This window comes from Artemia sp. Qi Xiang Cuo, chromosome 18, assembly GCF_049724085.1.
Source record: "Artemia sp. Qi Xiang Cuo chromosome 18, ASM4972408v1, whole genome shotgun sequence".
Classification (NCBI taxonomy): Eukaryota; Metazoa; Arthropoda; class Branchiopoda; order Anostraca; family Artemiidae; genus Artemia; species Artemia sp. Qi Xiang Cuo.
The window spans coordinates 44,131,522-44,157,487 of NC_142811.1; the positions used below are offsets into that span (position 1 = coordinate 44,131,522).

The following is a 25,966-nucleotide window of genomic DNA, read 5'->3' on the forward strand; positions in this document are numbered from 1 at the left end:
ACTTCGGAGGATTAAGTCATCCTAAAAGACATAGTTATCATATTTTCGACCATGCCGAACAAAATGGCTATCTCAAAATTTGGATCGGGTGACTTTGAGAAAAAATGAGCGTGGGAGGGCGCCTAGTTGCCTTCCATTTTTTGGTCACTTATAAAGGGCACTAGAACTTTTAATTTTCGTTCGAATGAGCCCTCCCACGATATTCTAGGACCAATGGGTCGATACGATCACCCCTGGAAAAAAAAACAAATAAACACGCATTCGTGATCTTTCTTCTGGCAAAAAATACAAAATTCCACATTTTTGCAGATAGGAGCTTGAAACCTCTGTAGTAGGGTTCTCTGATACGCTGAATCTGATGGTGTGATTTTCATTAAGCTTCTATAGATTTTATGGGGCCTTTCCCCCTTTTTTTGAAAATCAGCCAAATTTTCTCAGGCGCGTAAATTGAGAGGCAAATGTTTAAATGGCCGGGGTACGGGTAATTGGCGGGAGTATGTATGACTCTCTTATTGGACACATACTTGTTTGTTAGTTTTTGGAAAGGTATGCCTGCATAGAGTCTGAGGCATGTTGACCAAGAATTTAAAATTGACATAGGACCGTTATATTGCCTGTAATGAGAGGCAAAAAAGGCACGCCCGCCTATGGTCTTAAGAAGGTTGACCAATAATTTAGAATTGACATAGGACCATTAATTTGCTTGAAATAATAGGCAAACAATCGTTTAAAGCCATCTTTATCTTTCAAATAGTACCTAATCGTTGCCTAAGCTCAGCCCCACATTCTGAGAAATTTCAATTTTTCAAAAATTTTTCAAATTTTTGGGTCACTTACCCGAGACTCTCGGTGGGTGGGCGCCCCCCCAAATAGTGTCCCAAATTCCTCTCTCAATTTAGCACTTGTTCACGGATGCCCACCGTCTCCAATCACTTTCCCAATAGTATCTAAGATCAGCATCTTGAAATTCTGGTGCAATAACTTGCGGAACTCCCCTAAGTTTCGGCAATCTTCAGATCTACATAAGAAGAAAAAATTTAATATAGGAAATAAGACGGTTTATAATAAAAAAAATGGATATACGTTAGATTTGCAAATGGTTTCATAGACAGCTCAATCGCGCTGCCTAAGTGAAGAGCGAAGTGGGCTCAGCGTGTTATTAAGTTAAAAAAACAACATGTTTTTTCAACTGAAAGTAAGGAGCAGCATTACAACTTAAAACGTATAGAAATTATTGCGTAAATATGGGGGTTGTTCTTCCTCAACACCTAGCTCTATGCGCTAAAGTTTTTTATTTAGAACTTTTAAAAGAAGCTTCTTATTGTTCTTATTATTATTGTTCTACTGTTGCCCCCTTCTTAATGACTCACTCCTTACGCTAAAGATTCTTAGAACTTTTAAGAAATCTTATTATTCTTATTAAACGACCCTCGTGTTTAAGGAGTTGTTCTTAGAGAATTGGGAAACAAGATTCAAACCTTAGAGTAAAGAGAGAAGTATTGAGGAGGAGGAGGCAACCCCCTCATATACGTAATAATTTCTGTTCGTTTTAAGTTTTGATGCAACTCCTTACTTTCAGTTGAAGAAACTTGCTTTTAATAAACCAGGAAATCTGGACCCCACTCCCTAGAAAATCCCTCCCCCACGGGACATCCCTCCATGGAAAGTTTTTCCCACGTAAAATACCCCCCCCCCTCTTTCAGGAAAATTCCACCAGATAATTCCATTCTAACTGAAAATTCCCCCAAAAAAATTTCATGCTGACGATTCTGGGTGAAATGTTTTCTTAGCCCGCTTTCATTTGAAAAAATACTTTAATTTCTGTTTGTTTTTAAAATCATGACAGAAATGCTCTCCTCCCTAGAAAAGATTATTGTTCAGTGAAAAATCCCCCACGAAGAATGTCTCCCATGAAAAATCCCTCCTACTGAAAGATACTCTAGACAATTTCAACTCGGTAAAAATTCCCCCCGGACAATTCCCCTTAACATCTCCACATGTAAAATTGAGTCGGCAAAGAGAAAGTAAGACAAAAAAATGTATTTCGTATGGAAATTCTGGTAAACTGCATTAATATAAAATTTCCGCTGAAAGGTTCATCTCGGAAACTTCTCTCCCCACAGAAAACTCCTCCCGTGAAAAATCCCCCCCAGCGGAATATTCACCCCCCACCCTTCCGAAAAATGTCTGTATATTTTCAATAACAAACACTATACGTAAACAATTTGAAATTTTCATGACTTACAGACCTTTCCCCAAAGGCTGTGGGGCGTTTTGTTATCCATAAAGGCATAGTTACTGGACTTTTCAACCATGCTGAACAAAATGACTTGACTTGACTTATGTCACGGACGTCCTCAAGGGTCACGTTGGGGCCATCTCCTTCACACGAAAAGGGGCTGGGAAGGGGGCTAGCTGCCCTGTAATCTGTTCGGTCACTTAAGAATGGCGCTATAACTTTTAATTTCTGTTTGAATGAACCATTTCCTCGTATTTTAGAACTATTGGTTCGATACGACCACCCGTGAGTAAAACTTACAAAAAAAAAAAAAAATAATAAAGACGCATCCGTGACCTTTCTTCTTGAAACTTCTACAATAGAAATTTTCGGATACGCTGAATCTGATGGTGTGGTTTTCATTAAGATTCCTTGAATTTTAGGGGTTGTGTTCGAAAAGCAAGCAAATTTTTCTCAGAGTTGGAATCGGAATAATAAGCCAATTATTTTAATATATCTATTGATATAAAAATTCCGTTTTGAAGAGTTTCAGTTACTACTGAGCCGCTTCGTTCCTTACTTACAGTTCGTTACCACGAACTGTTTGATTGTCTCATCTTTTTTCACTAGGGCACTTTGTATGGAAGGAGTTGTTTTAGAAACTTCTGAGAGGCTCTTTCGATTGGAAATTGAATTTTCTAGTGCTCACTTTTAGAATCAAGAGTAATTGGAGGGAAACCAGCTCCCCTTCCACTCTCCTTTTTGCTGCTTAACCACAAAAACATCTGATCAAAATTTTGAGACAGCCCTTTTGCTTAGTGTAATTGAGAGGTCCAATAACCACACCTCTGAGATTGAGATTGAGGGATGCTGAACTAAATCAAAACATACTATGTGCATGCAGGTTACTAGAAAGGCGCACCACCCATATCTCAGGAGTAACTTAGGACATTAAGTTAAAACTTTCAGGACCTGTTGAGGGGGATGGTGAATTAACCAAACGACACCATGTGCAAGCTGCTTCAATTAGGCCTACTATTGTTAATGCTCCGGCTACTACCAAAACTACTACTGCTACCATTGCTACTACTACTACTACTGCTGCTACTGCTACATTTGCTACTATACTTCCAAGGCAAAGGGTATTTAGGTGAAACTTGCAGGGGATTTTGAGTAGGATATTAAACTAGATCGAAACACACTATTTACATCCAGATTATCTTAGGGCGAATCTATAACATCTCAGCATTGTTTTAGTGTATTAAGTTGAAACTTTCAGGGCCTGTTTTGGGTGATGTTGAAATAATGAGAAGTACGCTATGTGCATATTTTGCCACAACTAGTACTTGCACACTTACTGCTGTTTCTAAGGGCAAGCAGAATATCAAAAGGGCGTATAAGCAATATCTCTCCGGAACGGCTTAGGAAATTAAGTAGTATAATGTACTGTGTTCACTTGTGATTGCAACTCCTTGCGATTTCAACTACTTATGGCTGCAACTATTTGCGCCTTTGCAAGCTATCAGTTGCGATTGTGACTTTAACTACCTGCTGCAACTTGGATAGCTTTCAATTTCATCTGCAACTACCAAATTTGTAATGTTCAGGGCATGTACAAAAATTTACTTTTTTAGTATAGCTTTAATAAATTAGCATAACTCAGTACTTCGATTCCGTTAGTTTAATCCTAGAAAAAATAGTACATTAAATTAGTGCCACCCCTAAAAAAATGGGAATATGAAGAAAAAGACGCTTTTTTGGCATAAAAGTCGTTTTCTAAGTACTTCGAGTTCATAACAAATTTTTGGCTTCTCTGAATTCTTTCCTTCGACCCCCGTTTTTTTATACATTCAAGTTAAATGTTAGATAAGCAATACATCTAGAATAATCATGATCCTTGAAAAAAATGTACCCTCCCCCACACACAAAAATGTATATTAGGAAGGGGAGGTTCTGAAATATAAAAAATTAACTGTATGTTCATCATTTCCATTGTTTTCATGGTGAATTAGGAAAAATCTGCTTATAAAGATGTTCCGCTGAACACCAGTAGGGGGAAAATGCCCCCAGGTAACAAGAAACCATTAAATTTTGCAAATATGAACAGAAAAATGAGATATGTTACCATTCAAATCCACTCAAGATATATTAGCATTGAAGATAAACTACATACCTCCCCTCCCCCCTGCCTCAACAAATGTCGTAGATGCACTCCTGACCCCTCTCCATCTTTGTTCCGAAAGGCAAGTAAATGTAATCTTTTATCTTACATAATTTTTTTTATAATATCAGGGGTGCTATTATCCCTACTACGGCTACCTCACTGCTGCTGCTATTATCCCTACTACTACTACTACTACTGTACTGCTACTAATGCTACTACGATACTACTACTACTACTACTACTGTACTACTACTACTAGTAGTTGCACTACTACTACTACTACTACTGAGGCTAAGAAAATTAAGGAGAAACTTTCGGAGAATGTTGAGGGGGATATTGAACTAACCAAAAGATACCATTTGCATAATACTACTGCCACTAGTGCTACTACAAGTAAGGCTAAAGTTATAAAGGGCCAAAGCTATTACTAAGGCTAAAGTTATAAAGGGCTAAAGCTATTACTAAGGCTAAAGTTATAAAGAAAATTTCAGGGAACGTTGAGAGGGATGCTGAACTAAATCAAAACATACTATGTGCCTGCAGGTTGCCAGAAAGGCGCACCAACCATAGCTCAGGAGCATCTTAGGGCATTAAGTTAAAACTTTCAGGACTTGTTGAGGGGGATGTTGAATTAGCCAAACGACACCATGTGCAAGCTACTTCTATAATTATTGTTAATACTCCGGCTACTACCACAACTGCTACTGCTACCACTGCTACTACTACTACTACTGCTGCTAATACTGCAGTTGCTACTATACTTCCAAGGCTAAGGGTATTAAGGTGAAACATGCAGGGAATTTTGAGTAGGATTTTAAACTAGATCAAAACACACTATATGCATCCAGGTTATCTTAAAGGCGAATCAACAACATCTCAGCATTGGTTTAGAGTATGAAGTTGAATCTTTCAGGGCCTGTTTTGGGTGATGTTGAAATAATGAGAAGTACGCTATGTGCATATTTTGCCACAACTAGTACTTGCACACGTACTGCTGTTTATGAGGGCAAGCAGGATATCAAAAGGGCGTATAAGCAATATCTCTCGGGAACGGCTTAGGAAACTAAGTTGAAAATTCCGAGGCTTATTCACAGGAATATTGAACTAATCAAAAGATTTGTATGCATACTGCTATCATAACTGCTACTTGCACGGCTACTGCTATTGCTATTACTACTAGTACTAAGGCTAAGGTTAAAACGGCGAATTTTCAGGGAATGTTTAAGTAAATCAAAACACGTATTTATACTTATATAAATATTATTATCTCAGGATAGGCTTATATTATCTCATATAAGCCTATCGCGTATTTATATTATCTTAGGATAGCATGAAGTTGAGATTTTCAGGTTATGTTGAGAGAATCCTTAAGCTAACCAAAGTTTTGCATACTTCTACTACCATTTCTGCCGGGGGATGTTGAACTAAATGAAAATAATCTATGCACATTAAGATTGTTGGAATAAGGTATCAGTAATATCTCAGGAATGACTTTGGGTATAGAGCTGAAACTTTCAAGTTATGTTGATGGATGTTCAACTAGCCAAAAGTCTCAATATACAAGCTACTACTACTGCTATTACTGCTATTATTACTACTAAGGCTTAAGTTTATTAGGGTGAAACTTTCTGGAAATATTGAGGGGATACAGCAATTCATCTTATTACTACTACTAAAACTACTGTTGACCTGGCAAACCAGACAAATACATTAAAGTGATTAGTGCTATGTACGAGAACAACACTGCTGCGATTAAGGTAGGAAATGAGGTTATCAGCTGGTCTCGCATTAAATCAGGAGTTAAGAAGGGTTGTGTTCTAGTCCCCTTTATATGGATCATTTTGACGGACTTTATCTTAAGGAACACGGGAAAGGCAAAGGGGGAGCACGGAATTAAATGGGGAGGAGAAAACTTCCTGGACTTAAATTATGCTGATGATTTAAGCATCCTAGATGAAAGTACGAGCAATATGAATGAACTTCTAGAGGTTTTGCAAGTTCAGGGGGCTAGAATAGGTTTCAAAATTAATGTTAAGAAGACTAAGTCGCTAAGGCTAGGAATAAGTGAAGATGAAAAGATGACCTTGGGTAATATTTTATATTTCTTTATATATAAGCTTTAACGAAGAGGGCGGGGGGACACAAGCGCCCCTCAGAGCGTCTCTTTTATAGCTGTGCCCTCTTGCCAATTAGTCCCCTGCCCTTCCTGCTACCTTTTTTTATGTCTGGCTGTTTAGAAAACCTAATCCTTTCAATTTCTGTCTGAACAATACCCGAAATAGGGAGTTTTAAGGTTTATAATCTAAAATAAAACAAATATATAACAAAGTCAGCCTTTATTCTTGTTCTTGAAAAAAAAACGCATACTTTTCACATTCAAATTTATTTTATATGAGATTAAAAAGGAGTTCAATAATTTCACCAGTAGCCAAGTCCACGGCCGTAGCCATAACCACTATAATAAGGACTGTAAATTCCTCTGTATAGTCCAGCACCGTAAGCTCCATAGAGTCCACCGTATCCGTAGCCAATTCCAGCGCCATAGCCAAATCCATAGCTTGGAAGGAATGATTCACTTCCTTCAATGTCTGTGACCTCCTTTTTTTCTTCTGCTGGTGCACACATAGCAATTGCGAAAAGGGCCAGGAAAACCTAAATAAGAGAAACTGATTAGTGACAATGCAGATTGTATCAACTTTTTGTGCAATAGATATATATTGTAATCAACTTCTAATGGACGTTCTTATTGAATGCCCCACTATTCTTCCTTTTCTTATTTTAATGGAAGACAAATTAACGGAAATAAACTATTATATTTTCGAAATAATATTTAAAGTAAATTATTCCCCGGAAATTTATTAAAAGAAGACATAATAAATACAGAAGACACACGAGTATAGACAGAAGATATGTAAACGAATTATAGAATAAATGTCATAGTCTAATATAATTTTTTAATGAAATGAAAACTATAAACATCTTTAAAGCGTTAGCAATTCAACTTTTCTTTTAAATTGTAAGCAATCATTGAAAAAAGAAGGACTTACAAATAGTTTCATCATTATTGGTGGTTTTTATCGGTAAGTTTCTTTGAAAGCTGTTTCAGTTCTGATGCAAAAAGGATATTACCTAGGTGCTTATATGCAGAAACTGTAATTTATTTCAGACCTTGAAATACAGGCAGTTTTATTTTTATCGCAAATAAGGTTAAGGAACTTAAAAAAAAAGTCGTCGCTGTGTTCAACGGTGCTTTAAAGATTCTGAAAATCCTATTTCAGGTTTCTCAATATGCCTTTTGTCTTCATTAACATTTCCGGATTGTTTTTGTAGTTAATTAAAACTGCAGAGACTTAGTTAACCATAAAATATATAACAATGACGACAGATTACGCTGGAAGGAGGAAGACGATCTATTAGAATGTTTGAAAAAAACGAAGCGGTATAGGAACATTAAACCAAACCTGAACTAAGCTCTTGTTTTACCATATCTCTCCCTTTTTAAGAATCTGGGGTATTGGCTCTGCATAAGAGAGCTTAAATGATAACCTTAGAAGCACGTAATCACAAGGATAAGCACCGGAGTATGGCCCATTGAAATGCTAGGGTTTTTGCACGTTTCTCTGTAATTTTTGTGTGAGAAGGTAATTTTGTTTTTTTGCCATATTAAAGCAGACCGTCGATAAGTGACGCCCTTTGAATCTAGTCCCGCCCCCCTGAAATAACAAAATTTATACAGTATTTTCAGACTTCCTAATTCAATATTTAACTTATTATGAGTTATTTGACTAAGTTATCCACTTATATAGTCTCTGTCAAATATGGGGTATTTGCGTAATTTATGGCCCTTTCTCCTGGGCCAGTACGCATCAAGTCACCTCTGAAGGCATTTTTTATTCCCTTCAGTTGTTTTGAACAACGCAGCTATCTTGAAAACCTATGTGATTTCTTGAGCAGTTTCCCCGATTTGTTTGTATCAATTAGCCATTTTGTATGCTGATTTTTGATAATATTTAACTGATTTTAATTGGTTATAGCTTTGATTACTTCATTAAACCTCTTTTGGGTATTTTCGTATAAAAAGTAGTCCTAAGTCGGCCAATAGCAATTTTCTCCCAAAATTTACCAAGCCCTTGCAATAATTAAAGATTAAATAATTAAAGATTAAAGATTCAATAATTAAAGAAAAGGCTAGAGAAAGCTTGAACATGAAGTTATTCTAAGTTATTATGATTATTCTGGAAAAGTTATTTTTACACCTATTTTTTTATTTTTGAATTCATATTAGTATTTTGTCACAGTTTTTGAAAAGTGTTTCCACGTAATTCCTTTCTACCTCATTAAGATCCTTGCTAAATTGATTCTCTTTCACCCTAACCTTTTCTTCGCTACAAGAGAGCTGGAATGTTTCTCTATGCTCCTTAATTCTGAGTAGTTCTTTTATGATGGTTAATTAAATAAAAAAAACAAGTTTCTTAAACTGAAAGTAAGGAGCGACATTAAAACTTAAAACGAACAGAAATTATTCCGTATATAAAAGGGGCTGTCTCCTCCTCACTGCCTCGCTCTTTACGCTAAAGTTTTTTATTGTTGTAAAAAATAAAGTTGTGAGATAGAGTCAAACTTTAGCGTAAAGAGCGAGGCGTTGAGGAGGGGACAGCCCCTTTCATATACGGAATAATTTCTGTTCGTTTTAAGTTTTAATGTCGCTCCTTACTTTCAGTTTAAGAAACTTGTTTTTTTTTATTTAATTTTTGATCGTTTTTTAGTTAATGCAGCTTTTATTTTGGCTCACCGTCATTGAATAAGTAAACAAAATTTGCATAAAAATTTTACTCTTCTTTTGCTAAATGGCTGTCTCTAAATTTGGTTATGACGTAATTTACAAATTAACTTACGTAACGAACTTCTATATTCGTATATTTTTCTTCTGGCAAAAAATACGTTGCAGATATAGTTGTAGATTTTTGCATATATGAGCATGAAACCTATGTGATAGGGTTTTCTGATACGCTGAATCTGACGGTGGGATTTTCATTAAAATTCTTTCACTTGTAGGGGATGTTTCCTCCCTCTTTAAAAAATCAGGTACATTTTCTCAGGCTCGTAGCCTTTGATGAATAATACTAAACTTAATAAAATTTATATATTTAGAATCAACATTATAAGCCCATTCTTTTGATACATTTATTGACATCAAAATTCCGTTTTTAAAAGTTTAGATTACTATTGAGCCATATCGCTTGTTTTTTTTATTACATATATTTTATTCCGCATATAAGGGGGTTCTCCCCTTATTCAATACCACACTGTTTACGTTAAGAGTTAAAAAAAAATTTAATTCACGAACCCCTGAATAATAAAGGCCGTTTAATTAGAATAGATATTTCTTTTGAAAGCCCTGAAAAAAAAATCTTTTGTGTAAAGCGCGAGGCATTGACTTGGGGGCGAACCCCCTCATATACATAATAATTTCTGTTCGTTTTAAGCTTTAATGTTGCTTCCTAATTTTAGTTGAAAAAACTTGTTTTTTTTTATATTTAATTTCTAATCGTTTTTAAATAATGCTTGGAAATCTGGCACACCCTTCATAGAAATGTCCCTTACCCCAAAGAAACATCCTCAATGCAAAGATTCTCCCGAGTAACCACCTCCTCCAGCCCCCCCCCCCCCACCAGAAAAAATCCTTCCTGAAAATGTGTGTATACTTCCCAATAACCATTGCAATATGTAAGCAATGGGCAAAGTTCATATCTTGCAGCCCTTCCCCTGGGAACTGGGGGGGATTAAGTCATCCTAAAAGACATATTTATTAAATTTTCGACTATGCTGAACATAATGGCTATCTCAAAATTTTAATTGGGTGACTTTGAGAAAAAAATGAGCGTGGGAGCTGGCCTAGTTGCCCTCCATTTTTTGGAGGGCACACATCGTGATCTTTCTTCGAGCAAAATGTGCAAATTTCCACCTTTTGTAGATAGGAGCGTGAAACTTCTTTAAAAGGGTTCTCTCATCAGCTGAATATGCTGGCGTAATTTTCGTTAAAATTAATAAAAATGCAAAAATCCACATTATTGCAGACAGGAGTTTGAAGCTTTTTAATAATGTTCGTTGATAAGCTGAATCTGATGGTGTGAATTTCGTTAAATTTAATTTTAAAAATTTGCAATTAAAACAAAATTTTATTGTTTGAAAAAAATTGAGTTGTTAGAAAGTCAAACTTTAGCGTAAAGAGCGAGGCGTTGAGGAGGGGACAGCCCCTTTCATATACGGAATAATTTCTTTTTGTTTTAAGTTTCAACGTCGTTCCTTAATTTCAGTTTAAAAAAACTTGTTCTTTTTTTATTTCATTTGTGAACGTTTTTTAATTAATGCAGGCTTTGATTTTGGCTCACCGTGCTTGAATAATTAAAACAAAATTTGCATATTAATTGTACTTTTATTTGGTTAAATGGCTTTCTCGAAAGTTGTTTAATTTTATTTACGAACGTTTTTATTAGTAATAAATATACGTAACTTACGAACGAACTTCTATATTCATATATTTTTAATACGTATATTAGGGGGTTTGCCCCCTAGTCAATACCTTTCTCTTTAAGCTAAAGTTCGAATTTTGTTCAATTTTTTAAAAAATGACCCCTTAATCACAAAAGCCGTTAATTAGAATAAATAGCTCTTGTGAAAGTACAAAAAATCTTTGGCTTACAGAGCGAGGCATTGACTAGAAGGTGAATCCAATCATATAGCTAATATTTTTTTGTTCATTTTAACTTTTGTTGTTGCTCCTTACTTTCAGTTGAAAAACTTGTTTTTTTATATTTAATTTCTGATTAAAAAAAAAAAATAATGATTGGAAATCCAGCGCCCCCTTCATAGCAATGTCCCTTCCCTCATGAAAACTTCCTTCATGAAAAGATCCTCCCATATAACCCCTGACCCACCCCCACCCCCCACTACCAGAAAAAATTCCCCCTGAATACGTCTGTATGCTTCCCAATAACCAATACTATATGTGAACATTGGGTAAAGTTCATAACTTTCAGCCCTCCCCCTGGGGGCTTCGAGGGATTAAGTCATCCTAAAAGACATAGTTATAATATTTTCAACCATGCTGAACAAAATGGCTATCTCAAAATTGGATCAGGTGACTTTGGGAAAAAAATGAGCGTGGGAGGGGGCCTAGTTGCCCTCCATTTTTTTGGTCACTCAAAAAGAGCACTAAAAATTTTAATTTCCGTTCCAATGAGCCCTCCCACGATATTCTAGGACCACTGGGTCGATACGATCACCCCCGGGGAAAAGAAAAAAAACAAAAAAAAAAAACAAATAAACACGCATCCGTGATCTTTCTTCTGACAAAAAATGGAAAATTCCACATTTTTTGTAGATAGGAGCTTGAAACCTCTACAGTAGGGTTCTCTGGTACGCTGAATATGATGGTGTGATTTTCATTAAGGTTCTATGACTTTCAGGGGGTCTTTCCCCCTTTTTCCAAAAATCAGCCAACTTTTCTCAGGTGCGTAACTTTTGATAGGTAAGATTAAACTTGATGAAACTTATATATTTGAAATCAGAATTAAAATCTGATTCTTTTGATGTATCTATTGGTATCAAAATTCCGTTTTTTAGAGTTTCGGTTACCATTGAGCCGGGTCGCTCCTTACTTACAGTTCGTTACCACGAACTGTTTGATTAAAAAAAAAATCACAGCCTATCTAACATACATCAATAAAACTAATGCAAATAAATCAACTGGTGATATTTCCCTATGTTTGTAGGATTATAGAAAACTAGCGCTTTACTGAAAACACAAAAGTCAAGTATAAAAAACCAGGACATTGATTTAGGAGTCAAAAGTAAATACGTAGCCTCACAACAGCAAACTAATCCATAACAATTTTCATAGTCCCACAGGAGCTGTGATGTCAATAACTTTCTGTATACAATTAAAGTTATCTTAAAAACTTAGGCATAAAAATAAAAAGCTTTGAGTCATTACACAGCATATAAAATAATAGATCGCTTTATCAGTTAACAAGTTGTTCTCATCTAACATTACTTGAAAGGCAGAGCATACCAACCGTTACATGAACTCTGGAAATTCAGTTACTTTTCTCTATAAAACGGACAATTTTAAGCCGTGATACAAATTCTAAAGCGAGTCTGTAGTGACACTTCAGACTTGTCTACAAAATAATCATGAAAGGTCTTTTTCAGATCCAAAACGGCAGTCAGTCATTGAACTGAGCTCAATGTGCAGAAGTGATGCCAAATTAAACGAAAAAATAAATAAAGCAACAATCTAAAATGCTTTACTTATGTACTTTTAAAAGTGTCCTTAAAAGGTTTACTTTTACCGTACCAAAACCACTATAGGGGAGACGGGGGCATTGTGGACACCTTTTCACAGGATTGCAAATAACTTTTCAGTAAGACTCTTTTTTGCACATCCGATTTTACCAACATTAACTTCACTAAGTTAACTTTATTTGAGCTATTTATAATAAACTTGTACCTCTTACCAGATTCTCATGGGAACTGATCAAACGAAAAGTGGCAAAAGTGTCCATATACCTGAATTACCGGGGTATAATGGACACTTGGTATGGGTATTTCGGACACTGATGTCCATTATACCCTGGGTTGCTAAAGTCAGAAATTGAAGAGTAAAACTCAGAAGTAAAAAAGAGAATAAAAGAGAAGCACGAGAAATCAGGAAGATGAGAGTTGGCTGTTTATTAAAATTGTAGCGAATATAAATTACAACTAGGTGTGCAGTGACAACTTAGGCAATATTCCTCAACACCTTGCTCTTTACGCTCAAGTTTTTTCGTACTCTTAAAAAAGCGTCTTAGCCTATTGTTCTAGTTAAACGGCTCTTGTCTTTCGGGAGTCATTTTTAAAGAATTTGGACTAAATTGAAACTTTAGTGTAAAGAGCGAGGTATTGAGGAGGGGGTAACCCTCTTTATACACGTAATAATTTTTGTCTTTTTTAAGTTTTGATGTTGCTACTTACTTTCAGTTGAAAAGACTTTTTTTTATTTCTGATAGTTTTTAAATAATGCCGGGAAACCTGGCCCCACCTCTACGGAGAAACCCACTCCCCATGAAAATATCCTCTAGAAAAGTTGATCCCGGTGAAAATTTACCCCTTAACCACTCCGCGCATAAAATTGAGACGGAAAAGAGAAAGCAAGACATCAAACAAAAACTTTGTATAAGAATTCTGGCAAATTCCCCCAGTGCATAATATCCCCTGAACATTTCACTCCCTGGAAACTTTCCTCTCCATGGAAAATTTACCCGTGGAAAACCTCCCAGCAGAAAATGTGCCCCCCCCCAACTCAATAATGTATGCATACATCTCAATAACAAACACTGTGCCCAAACAATGGGAAAATTTATAACCTAAAGACCTATCCCCTGGAGCTGTGGGGGGGGGGTCATGTTATACCCGAACGCATGTTTATTGGGCCTTTTAACTATGATGAACAAAATGCCTATCTCAAAATTTTGATCAGACGATTTTGGGAAAAAGGTGCATGGGAGGGGCCTAGCTCCCCTCTAATTTTGGTCACTTAAAAAGGGCACTAGAACTTTTAGTTTTTGTTCGAATAAGCCCTTTCTCGATATTCTAGGATCACTGGGTCGATACGACCACCCCTGGGAAAACAAATTAATAAACACGCATCTGTCATCTTTCTTCTGGCAAAAAATACAAAATTTTACATCTTTGCAGATAGAAGCTTGAAACCTTAAAAATGGGGTTCTCTGATACGGTGAATCTGATGGTGTGATTTTCATTAAGATCACTTGAGTTTTAGGGGGCGTTTCTTCCTTTTTTCAAAAATCAGGAAAATTTTCTCCGGCTCCTAACCTTTGATGGGTAAAACTAAACTTATTGAAATTTATATATTTGAAATCAGCATAAAAAGGCAATTCTTTTGATATGTCTATGGTATGAAAATCCCGTTTTTTAGAGATTCGGTTGCTATTGAGCCGGTTCGCTCCTTACCTACAGTTCGTTACCCCGAACTGTTTGATAATGTAATTAAAAAACAATATTATCTCATGGCCAGCGAAGTTCTCCTTTGGTACTTGTATTTGTGAAATTTCTGAATTTTGAAGACCAGCATTGATGACAAAAAGACAGTGTGAGGTTTTTATTGAAGCCTGTTGGCTAAATCGTAAAAAAAACTCATGTTTAAAAAACAGAGAATAAAATTCATTGTTTTAATAACAAACTCTTTTCAAGAAGATCGGAACTTTTTCAGAACTTAACATCAAAATGTCTCCAGGATATGGAAAGTCTAGGAGACTTTTTCCTCCCCATTTGATTCCGTGATCTCCCATTACCCTTCTTGTGCTCCTTAAGACAAAGTCCATCAAAATAATCCATGTAAAGGGGGACAGAACACAACCCAGCTTATTTCCTGATTTAATACAAAACCAGCTGCCAACCTCATTTCCTATTTAACCACAGCAGTGTTATTCTCGTACATAGCACTAATCACTTTAATGTATTTGTATGGTAAACCATACAAGGGTAAGACGTTTACTAAAGCTCTTCTATCAACGGAATAAAACGCTTGCTTCTAATCAATAGAACTGAGGACCAAAGGTGTTTGAAAACTCAGGCACTTCTCAATTATTAGCCTAAGAGTGAGAATTTGGTCGACACATCCTATTCTTTTTCTAAAACCACACTGTTCTTCTCTTAAGACTTTGTCTACGGTATCTCTCAGTTTAATAAGTATCATATTACTAAGTATTACACTACTTACAGACACGGGAATACTGCCTAAATATCTAACATACTCACTTGTATAACCTTTCTTATACAGTGATTTAACTAATGTTTTCATAGAATTTTTAGTTACTTCTAATTACTGGAAAACGGTACTGAAAATTTTTAACTGCAAGTACCACCAGGGCTTCTGACTCAAATAGTGATGTTTAAGTCGTGTTTTTAATCTTTTCTGATGTTTAGCTTTTGTAGTATAGATTAGTTGGAACCTCAGATAACTCAAATAACTCAGATAACTCAAAGTTTAAAAAGGCATTTCCAGTTTTAAAAATAAAAGATGATTTTTAAGGTGATTTAAAAATAGTGAAAGACATGGCCTCTGTTGTACCATTTGTGGGGATATGTCAAACTCGACCTTACAAGGTGAGTGGAGTATCTTTTAAAGGCATTTTGGAGAAAAATATTGTTTCAACATTAAAATCTCCAGTACGTGTTATACCAGACCATAACCCCCAAAGTCATTTCTTTAATCAGTCTCAATTAAAAAAGAATCTTTTTTCCGGTATTGTTTGTAGGCGGTAGTAGTAAAGCATTAATAGATATCACGAGTGATTGCGTAATAAGCCTTACCACGGGCCAGGCATCTATATATTTGAACCCTACGCCTGAGGCATAGATATGTGTGTAAGTTTCGAACGAATTGGGGTTACCAGGGTCATTTGCATAGATGTAGCGTTTCTATAGAAGCTATATTTATTTAAAATATCATGTGGAATGTGCTTGAATTTATATACTTTGCGTACGTGCCCATACAAAACAGGGTGATTATAATCTTGTCTGCTTAAAGTTTTTTCTGGCACAATTAACTGAATTTCTATTTCATGATAAACACGTTTTTTTTTAGGTTACATCCGTGTTGGAAAAACCGGTGGATCTTTTTTAGAAGCTAATTATTTTTTGTATATATTCAAGTTTCAAATTAGATACCTCAACAGTTTGGAATAGTTTATTGAACATAACACAACTGACATTTTTTGTAATTACATAGAAAAAATGGATAATTCAAAGCAATTTCTGGTGAGTAAAAATTTTCTCATTATTAAAAGGAAATTATCATTAAGTTAAGGAAGAAATTCTGTCCTTACGAGAGAAATAAGGGTAATTATTTACTTATAAGTATTTTTTTTTTTTGATCTTAAAAATATTAATTATAATAAATTTTTTTTAATAGTTAGGTGGCTTTTTTTTTTTTAGGTGTTTTTTTTAAAATAATTCACGACCATTATTATATTTCGTTTTTTTTATTTAAATTAAATTTTACAAGTTTGTTTTATTTTTTTGAAAAAAAGTTAGTATAAATATTGAAAAAAAAAAAAAGTTATGATATTAAATTTTTTAAAAAAAAAAACATAATTATTTTAAACAGCAACAATTGCATTTTTTTTTTCCATTTATTTTAAAAAATACATACCCCCCCCTTATTACCCTTGTTACAGATCAATCTCCATGATCCACATTACCAATCAACGACATTCTTATGTCAAAATTCTAAGTAAGTAACAAACTCTTTATTGTTTTCACGAGTTAGATAAACGATGTAGAAATTAATTTCAAGAAATTATGAAAAAATTCTCAGTAAGTAACCATTTCTTTCTTGAAGTCAACTCTTGGATACATAGTACAGAAATTTCATTCAAGAAATTATGAAAATATTTGTAAGTAAGTAACAAACTCTTTATTGATTCCACCTCTTGGATATACAGTACAGATACTTCATTAAAGAAATTATGAAAAAATCGCAAGTAAGTAACTTTTTTCTCTTTATCACAAACAATTTTCACTTAGCTCCATGATGTAGAAATTTAATTCAAGAAATTATGAAAAAATTCTCAGTAAGTAACAATTTCTTTCTTGAAGTCAAGTCTTAGATACATAATACGGAAATTTCATTCAAGAAATTATGAAAGTATTTGTAGGTAAGTAACAATCTCTTTATTGATTTCACCTCTTGAATATACAGTACAGATACTTCATTCAAGAAACGTGATTAAACACGTTTTTTGAAACTACATGCTATTTGCATGCCTTTCCTTGGCACCTTTCCAAATGAGTGGGATTCCCCACTGCTTCCTACACATTGCAAAAGTGAGCAGTACGAAAACTCCACGTTTTCAACCAGACTGGTTTTTTGGTTTTTTAGACAACACGAGAGACATGCAAAAGTCGACATAGCTTTATTTCATTTTTTAAAATTCAAGAAATTATGAAAAATTCTCAGCAAGTAACAATTTCTTTCTTGAAGTCAACTCATGTGTAGAAATTTAATTCAAGAAATTATGAAAAAATTCTCAGTAAGTAACAATTTCTTTCTTGAAGTCAACTCTTGGATACACATACGGGAATTTCATTCAAGAAATTATGAAAAAAAAATTGTAACTAAGTAGCAAATTTTCTTGAATTCACTTGTTGAATAAACAAAAAGACATTTCATTCAAGAAATTATGACAAAATTCTAAGTAAGTAACAAACTTTTATTGTTTTCACGAGTTAGATATACGATGTAGAAATTAAATTCAAGAAATTATGAAAAATTGTAACTAAGTAGTAAATTTTTCTTGAATTCACCTGTTGGATAAACTAAAAAGACATTTCGTTCAAGAAATTATGACAAAATTCTAAGTAAGTAACAAACTCTTTATTGTTTTCACGAGTTAGATAAATGATGTAGAAATTAATTTCAAGAAATTATGAAAAATTCTCAGTAAGTAACCATTTCTTTCTTGAAGTCAACTCTTGGATACACAGTACGGAAATTTCATTCAAGAAATTATGAAAATATTTGTAAGTAAGTAAAAACTCTTTATTGATTCCACCTCTTGGATATACAGTACAGATACTTCATTCAAGAAATTATGAAAAAAATCGCAAGTAGTAAGTAACATTTTTTTCTCTGTCAACTCTTAGATACACAATACGGAAATTAAATTCAAGAAATTATGAAAGTATTTGTAAGTAAGTAACAGTCTCTTTATTGATTTCTTCTCTTGAATATACAGTAAAGATACTTCATTCAAGAAACGTGATTAAACACGTTTTGAAACTACATGCTATTTGCATGCCTTTGCTTAGCACCTTTCCAAATGAACGGGGATTCCCACTGCTTCCTACACATTGCAAAAGTGAGCAGTACGAAAACTCCACGTTTTCAACCAGACTGGTTTTTTAGACAACACACCCACAGAGATGACACACAATACGGAAATTTCATTCAAGAAATTATAAAAATATTTGTAAGTAAGTAACAAGTTCTTTATTGATTTCACCTCTTGAATATACAGTACAGATACTTCATTCAAGAAAACGTGATTAAACACGTTTTGAAACTACATGCTATTTGTATGCCTTTCTTGGCACCTTTCCAAATGAGCGGGGATTCCCCACTGGTTCCTACACATTGCAAAAGTGAGCAGTACGAAAACTCCACGTTTTCAACCAGACTGGTTTTTTAGGGACCAATCAGAGAGATATGCAAAGTCGACATAGCTTTATTTCATTTTTTAAGGTTCATTTAGACGAGGCTACGTGCGCACGTAGCCTCGTCTAAATGAACCTTAAAAAAATGAAAAAAAGCTATGTCGACTTTGTATATCTCTCCTGATTGATCCCTAAAAAACCCGTAGTGTTGAAAAAGTGGAGTTTTCGTACTGCTCACTTCTTGCAATGTGTAGGAACCAGTGGGGAATCCCCGCTCGTTTGGAAAGGTGCCAAGGAAAGGCATGCAAATATCATATAGTTTCAAAACGTGTTTAATCACGTTTTCTTGAATGAAGTATCTGTACTGTATATTCAAGAGGTGAAATCAATAAAGAGCTTGTTACTTACTTACAAATATTTTTTTATAATTTCTTGAATGAAATTTCCGTATTGTGTGTCATCTCTGTGGGTGTGTTGTCTAAAAAACCAGTCTGGTTGAAAACGTGGAGTTTTCGTACTGCTCACTTTTTGCAATGTGTAGGAAGCAGTGGGGAATCCCCGCTCATTTGGAAAGGTGCCAAGCAAAGGCATGCAAATAGTATGTAGTTTCAAAACGTGTTTAATCACGTTTCTTGAATGAAGTATCTGTACTGTATATTCAAGAGAAGAAATCAATAAAGAGACTGTTACTTACTTACAAATAATTTCATAATTTCTTGAATTTAATTTCCGTATTGTGTATCTAAGAGTTGACAGAGAAAAAAATGTTACTTACTTACTTGCGATTTTTTTTCATAATTTCTTGAATGAAGTATCTGTACTGTATATCCAAGAGGTGTAATCAATAAAGATTTTTTTACTTACTTACAAATATTTTCATAATTTATTGAATGAAATTTTAGTACTGTGTATCCAAGAGTTGACTTCAAGAAAGAAATGGTTACTTACTGAGAATTTTTTCATAATTTCTTGAAATTAATTTCTACATCATTTATCTAACTCGTGAAAACCATAAAGAGTTTGTTACTTACTTAGAATTTTGTCATAATTTCTTGAAAGAAATGTCTTTTTGTTTATCAAACAGGTGAATTCAAGAAAGAATTTAATACTTAGTTACAATTTTTTAATAATTTCTTGAATTTAATTTCTACATCGTATATCTAACTCGTGAAAACAATAAAGAGTTTGTTACTTACTTAGAATTTTGTCATAATTTCTTGAATGAAATTTCTTTTTGTTTATTCAACAAGTTAATTCAATAAATAATTTGATACTTATTTAAAATTTTTTTTTTCATAATTTATTGAATTAAATTCACGTATTTTGTATCAAAGAGTTGACTTAAATAAAGAAATTGTTACTTACTGAGAATTTTTTCATAATTTATTGAATTAAATTTATACACATGAGTTGACTTCAAGAAAGAAATTGTTACTTGCTGAGAATTTTTTCATAATTTCTTGAATTTTAAAAAATGAAATAAAGCTCTGTCGACTTTGCATGTCTCTCGTGTTGTCTAAAAAAACCAAAAAACCAGTCTGGTTGAAAACGTGGAGTTTTCGTACTGCTCACTTTTTGCAATGTGTAGGAAGCAGTGGGGAATCCCCGTTCATTTGGAAAGGTGCCAAGGAAAGGCATGCAAATAGCATGTAGTTTCAAAAAACGTGTTTAATCACGTTTCTTGAATGAAGTATCTGTACTGTATATTCAAGAGGTGAAATCAATAAAGAGATTGTTACTTACTTACAAATACTTTCATAATTTCTTGAATGAAATTTCCGTATTGTGTATCTAAGACTTGACTTCAAGAAATAAATTTTTACTTACTGAGAATTTTTTCATAATTTCTTGAATTAAATTTCTACATCATGGATCTAAGTAAAAATTGTTTGTGATAAAGAGAAAAAAAAGTTACTTACTTGCGATTTTTTTCATAATTTATTTAATTAAGTATCTGTACTGTATATACAAGAGGTGGAATCAATAAAGAGTTTGTTACTTACTTACAAATATTTTAATAATTTCTTGAATGAAATTTCTGTACTGTGTATCCAAGAGTTGACTTCAAGAAAGAAATGGTTACTTACTGAGAATTTTTTCATAATTTCTTGAAATTAATTTCTACATCGTTTATCTAACTCGTGAAAACAATAAAGAGTTTGTTACTTACTTAGAATTTTGTCATAATCCAGCAGGTGAATTCAAGATAGAACTTGCTACTTAGTACACCTTTTCATAGTTTCTTTAATCGAAATGCCCGTACTGTGTATCAGAAGAGGGGTTCAAGATAGCATGTGTTAACCATTTTACTCTAATCCCAAATTACCGATCGAAAAGCTGCACTTTTTAGGTTTCGGGAAACATCTAAAAGATTCAGTTTATCCCGATTAAGAAAGTCACATTGTAAATGCAGACTGGCTAAAACTATTTTTAAAACATTTCTAGATAGAGCTAAACCACTGTTCTTGATCAAAAAACATCCCTAAAAAGGTTAACTGATCATGATAAAAATCAACACTTCATACTAACTGCAGACTGGCCGATCGGAAAGCTGCACTTTTTTCAAAAAACATCTAAAAGACCACTGATCTGATAAAAAATCACACCGTAAGTTTCAACCTATAGGAGAATTATTTAGAGGTTTTTTCAGCTCCTAAAAACAATAGACTTCTAAGTGTATAAGTATCCCTTAGTTCTAGTGTATGGAAAGAATTTCTTCCTTAACTTAATGACAATTTCTTTTTAATAATGAGAATAATTTTTACTCACCAGAAATTGCTTTGAATTATCCATTTTTTCTATGTAATTACAAAAAATGTCAGTTGTGTTATGTTCAATAAACTATTCCAAACTGTTGAGGTATCTAATTTGAAACTTGAATATATACAAAAATAATTGGCATCTAAAAAAGATACACCGGTTTTTACGACACGGATGTAACCTACAAAAAAACGTGTTTATCATGAAATAGAAATTCAGTTAATTGTGCCAGAAAAACTTGAAGCAGAACAGATTATAATCAACCTGTTTGGTATGGTCACGTACGCAAAGTATATACCTTCAAGCAAATTCCATATGATATTTCAAATTACTATAGCTTCTATAGAAACGGTACCTCTATGCAAATGACCCTGGTAACCCCAATTCGTTCGAAACTTACATACATATCTATGCCTTCAGGCGTAGGGTTCAAATATATAGATGCCTGGCCCGTGGTCAGGCTTATTACGCACTCACTCGTGATATCTATTAATGCTTTACTACTGGCGGTAGCTTATATTAGGGAGGGCTACAGGAACAATCCTCCCCTCTATCGAGATATTCATAAAAGGGAAAAGGGGATTTTTCTGCAAACTATTAAATGGAAAATCAGGTCTCAGCAACTGCTTTTCGGCAATATGCTGTAAGAATGCAATTTTTGCCCCTGATATGTATTAAAATCGTCATTTGGGATCAATTTCAAGCGGTGCTATAAGTGGTCGTAAATGGCCGAAACGACTTTTGTTGGCCTGTAGTAAAATGTTTCTGTAATAATATATGTTACTCCGAACAATTTCATACTGTCAGAGTAATGTACTGTATTAGAAGAGAAAGAAAAACAAAGAAATGGAAAGAGGAAGTGAATGAAAATGCTTTGTGCACAATTTTCAGATAGTACTTTACGTCACCGACGACGACGATCCGCGCGTTACAAATCGCCTAACAAGCGGCAAAAAATTTTTGATATTGTACAATTTTTTGTCGTTGGTACATTTTTCATGCAATTTGTGGTACATTTTGTTTTGAGTTGTTGGTAACACTGGTGTGCAGTCCTCTCCCCTGGGACTAAGGAGGGTCATACCATCACCAAAACCAAAGATAAATGACCTTCGAACTATATTGAACAAAATGGCTATCTCCGAATTGTGATTGGATGCCTTTAGGGAGGGGGCTTCAGAGAGGGGGGATAGTTGCCCTCCGATCTTTTTGGTCACTTAAAAAGGGCAATAGAAAATTCAATTTCCGTTCGAATGAGCTATTATACGTCTCTGTATGATGTTCTGGTCACCCCCTAGCCCTGCTAGAAAAAAGAAAAAAAGGGAGAAAAATTAGTGCTACCCCTACTAATAACGTTCGAATGAGCTATTATACGTCTCTGTATGATGTTCTGGTCACCCCCTAGCCCTGCTAGAAAAAAGAAAAAAAAGGGAGAAAAATTAGTGCTACCCATACAAAAAAGTCATTTTCCTTGTTGTTCAAGGAGGGGGTTATAATTTCCAATAACTAGGTTTTCGACCCTGATGATTCCAATCGTAGACTTTCCATTTGATCTGACACCATTTTCGAGGGGTTTCATACTTTTATTAGAAATCACCATAAATTTCTTTTTGCAATAAACTTTTACTTTTAAGACAAACCAAACTAGTAGTTATTATTGCTGAATCAGTGTCACCTGGCAATTGCTTTTCGCTTGGTAGTTTTTGTTTTTAAACGCGTTTTTAACTTATGGTTACTATGGGTTGTGGTTCGCTCTTTACTAGGTTGCAGCTACCGCTGCAGCCATGATAGTTATTAGCTTGGACGACGATTAAAATGATTTTTTGGGTTTTTATGTCATTCTGTTGTTAGAGGATTTATTTAAGTGTGAGAGATTATACTTGACGTAATGTAACTCAACTACTTAGCATAAAAAGTCACGCATGCAGTGAGAAAGTGGCTTTATACTAGTGATTATTTGAAAAAAAACTACGTTTTCTAAAGAGTTAAAGAGGCTGAGTCACAAGTTCGAAACTTAAAACGTACAGGGATTAGGAGATACAGTTGGGGGGCCGTGCCCCCCCCCCCCAACCCCCCGCTTTTGCAGCCTCTTTTGTTAAGGTTTTTTTTAAGTCCTGTAGCCTGCAATCAGTTGGTCGTACCAAGTTCATCACATTATAGCTTGTTATTGGTTAGGGAAAAATCTCCTGTAAAAAATCCAGCAAACAGGCTCAGTACTGTTTCTAATCAAAGAGATGCAATAGGATGTTCTTACGGTAAAAAATTCAAGCAGACTTCGTTCGTGTTGCAAAGCATTTCTTTGCAAGGAAAAAAGCGGGGGTTGAGGGGGGCGGTAGACCCCCAAATAAAAATCTTAAGAAAATAGGCTGCAAAAGCGGGGGGTTTGGGGGCGCCAGCCCCCCCCCCCCCAACTGTACCTGTTAATCCCTGTACGTTTTAAGGTTCAAACTTATGACTCAGCCTCTTTAACTCTTTAGAAAACGTAGTTTTTTTCAAATAATTTCTGCACGTTTTTGTACAGTTTATTACTTATTATTGCTTGACTAACTGTTAGCTGATCTAGTCAGGAGTTAAAGATGGGGGCTACCGCCCCCCAAACCCCCCGCTTTTGGAGATTCTTTTGTTAAGGCTTTTAATTCCTGAAAATTCAAATCAAATGCACAGTAAGATTTTCTTTTTTCAACTTTTCTTCGAGCATGCGGGTATACGGCGTGTTATCAAAGCAGTGGAGACTTACCTGTAAGCTGAAGACCGACTGTGATATTCTTCTGGAGACGCCTGTTGAGCCGAAGAATTTAATAGATTGAATTTAAAAAAGAAACTCAGTTTCTTTTTTAATCTTTAAATTCAAGAGATACTACTTTAAATTCAATATATAAAACATTTATTCTGATGGAGAATCGAACCGGGGTCTTCCGCATGAAAGACAGTAATAGTGACCACTGGACCATCAGAGACTGTTGTTAAATTATTTTTAGTCTCTGCAATCTATTTTCGACGAAAGCAAATACAAAGTAAAATTTTCGTTTTTCGACAAGAAAAAACTTCTGGGAAAGAGCTGGAATTTTTGGAAGCTTGCAGTCGGTCTTTTCAGGTTAAGAGGACTATTTTGATCTAATTTAATAATGAAATACTATGGTTTTAGGAATTTCAAAAATTAACATGGGCTCTTATAGGAAAACGAGGTTTTTCGTAAATGTAAATTCGGGGGATAATTTTTTCGGTTTGAAAATATCAAAAGGCCCTAACAGGTCCAATTCCGCTTCGAATAAGTCCTCATTCACCCGGATCCGTTGCCAACTGTGGCCTGTAGGCGTGGATAAAAAAAAAGTTTGGGGGTTTTTGGAAAACAAGGAAGGAGTGATCGGATTGAGGATAAGCTCCCAGGCCCTAGGAAATATTATCCTCTAAATTTCAGCGCGATCGAACAACGTTAAAGGGGGGCTGTGGTGGGAAAAATTAACATGGGCTCTTATAGGAAAACGAGGTTTTTCGTAAATGTAAATTTGGGTGATAATTTTTTCGGTCTGAAAATCTCCCACTCCCTAACAGGTCGAATTCCGCTTCGAATTAGTCCTCATTCACCCGGATCTGTTCCCAACTGTGGCCTGTAGGCGTGGCTAACAAAAAAAAAAAAATTGATGACCATTAAGTGGCTATATTTGGTTTTTGGAAAAAAGAAGTGAAAGGGATTGAGTTGAAATTTTGAGGATAAGCTCCCCAGCCCTAGAAAAGCTTATCCTCAAAATTTCAGCCAGATCGGACAACATTAAGGGGGGGCTGTGGTGGGAGGGTCGAAACTTCCGGCCCACTTTCCCCCATGAAGATAAAGTCGAAGGGGGGTGAAATTTTGCATGTTTCTTAGTTTGAGCTTAGGCTAAAAAATGCGATCACCGCCGTCTCTCTGCGACCACTAGGACCGGAAATCACTTAACATTGTGGTGGGTCGCCTCTTTAAAGAGGCACAAGTGCGCCTCCTTGATTAAATAAAAAAAACAAGTAGTTTTAACTGAAAGTAAGGAGCGACATTAAAACATAAAATGAACAGAAATTACTCCGTATATGAAAGGGGCTGTCCCCTCCTCAACGCCACGCTCTTTACGTTAAAGTTTTTTATTGTTTTAAAAAGTAGAGTTGTGAGAAAAATTCGAACTTTAGCATAAAGAGCGTGGCGTTGAGGAGGGGGCAGCCCCTTTCATATACGGAATAATTTCTGTTGGTTTTAAGTTTTAATGTCGCTCCTTACTTTCATTAAAGAAAAACTTGCTTTTTTTATATTTAATTTCTGGACGTTTCTGAATTAATGCAGGTTTTGAATTTGGCTCACCGTACATGAATAATTAAAACCGAATTTGTATAATAGTTTTACTTTTTTTAACTAATAATAACCTTATAATAACTTAAGTTTGATTTTTGTTCCATTTATTTAGGAATGACTTCTGAATCACAAAGGCTGTTTAATTAGAATAATAACCCCTTCAAAAGATAAAAAAAAACTTTAGCGTAAGAGTGAGCTATTGAGGAGAGGCACCCCCCCCCCTTATATACGTAATATTTTCTGTTCGTTTTAAGTTTTAATGTTGCTCCTTGCTTTCAGTTAAAAAACT

The 25,966-nt window shown here is 34.8% G+C and overlaps 2 protein-coding genes across 2 annotated transcripts in view; one reads left to right on the plus strand and one right to left on the minus strand.

Moving 5' to 3' along the window:
- Positions 1-25,966, plus strand: part of LOC148941523 (ras-related and estrogen-regulated growth inhibitor-like protein) — a 387,592-nt gene that overhangs the window by 249,802 nt on the left and 111,824 nt on the right. The window lies entirely within an intron of this gene.
- Positions 6,704-7,493, minus strand: LOC148941534 (uncharacterized). Its single transcript, XM_089104108.1, has 2 exons — positions 7,430-7,493; positions 6,704-7,034 (listed from the first exon to the last, which is right to left on the minus strand). Exons 1-2 carry the CDS (start codon positions 7,442-7,444, stop codon positions 6,801-6,803), a joined length of 249 nt encoding a protein of 82 aa, XP_088960234.1. The 5' UTR covers positions 7,445-7,493; the 3' UTR covers positions 6,704-6,800.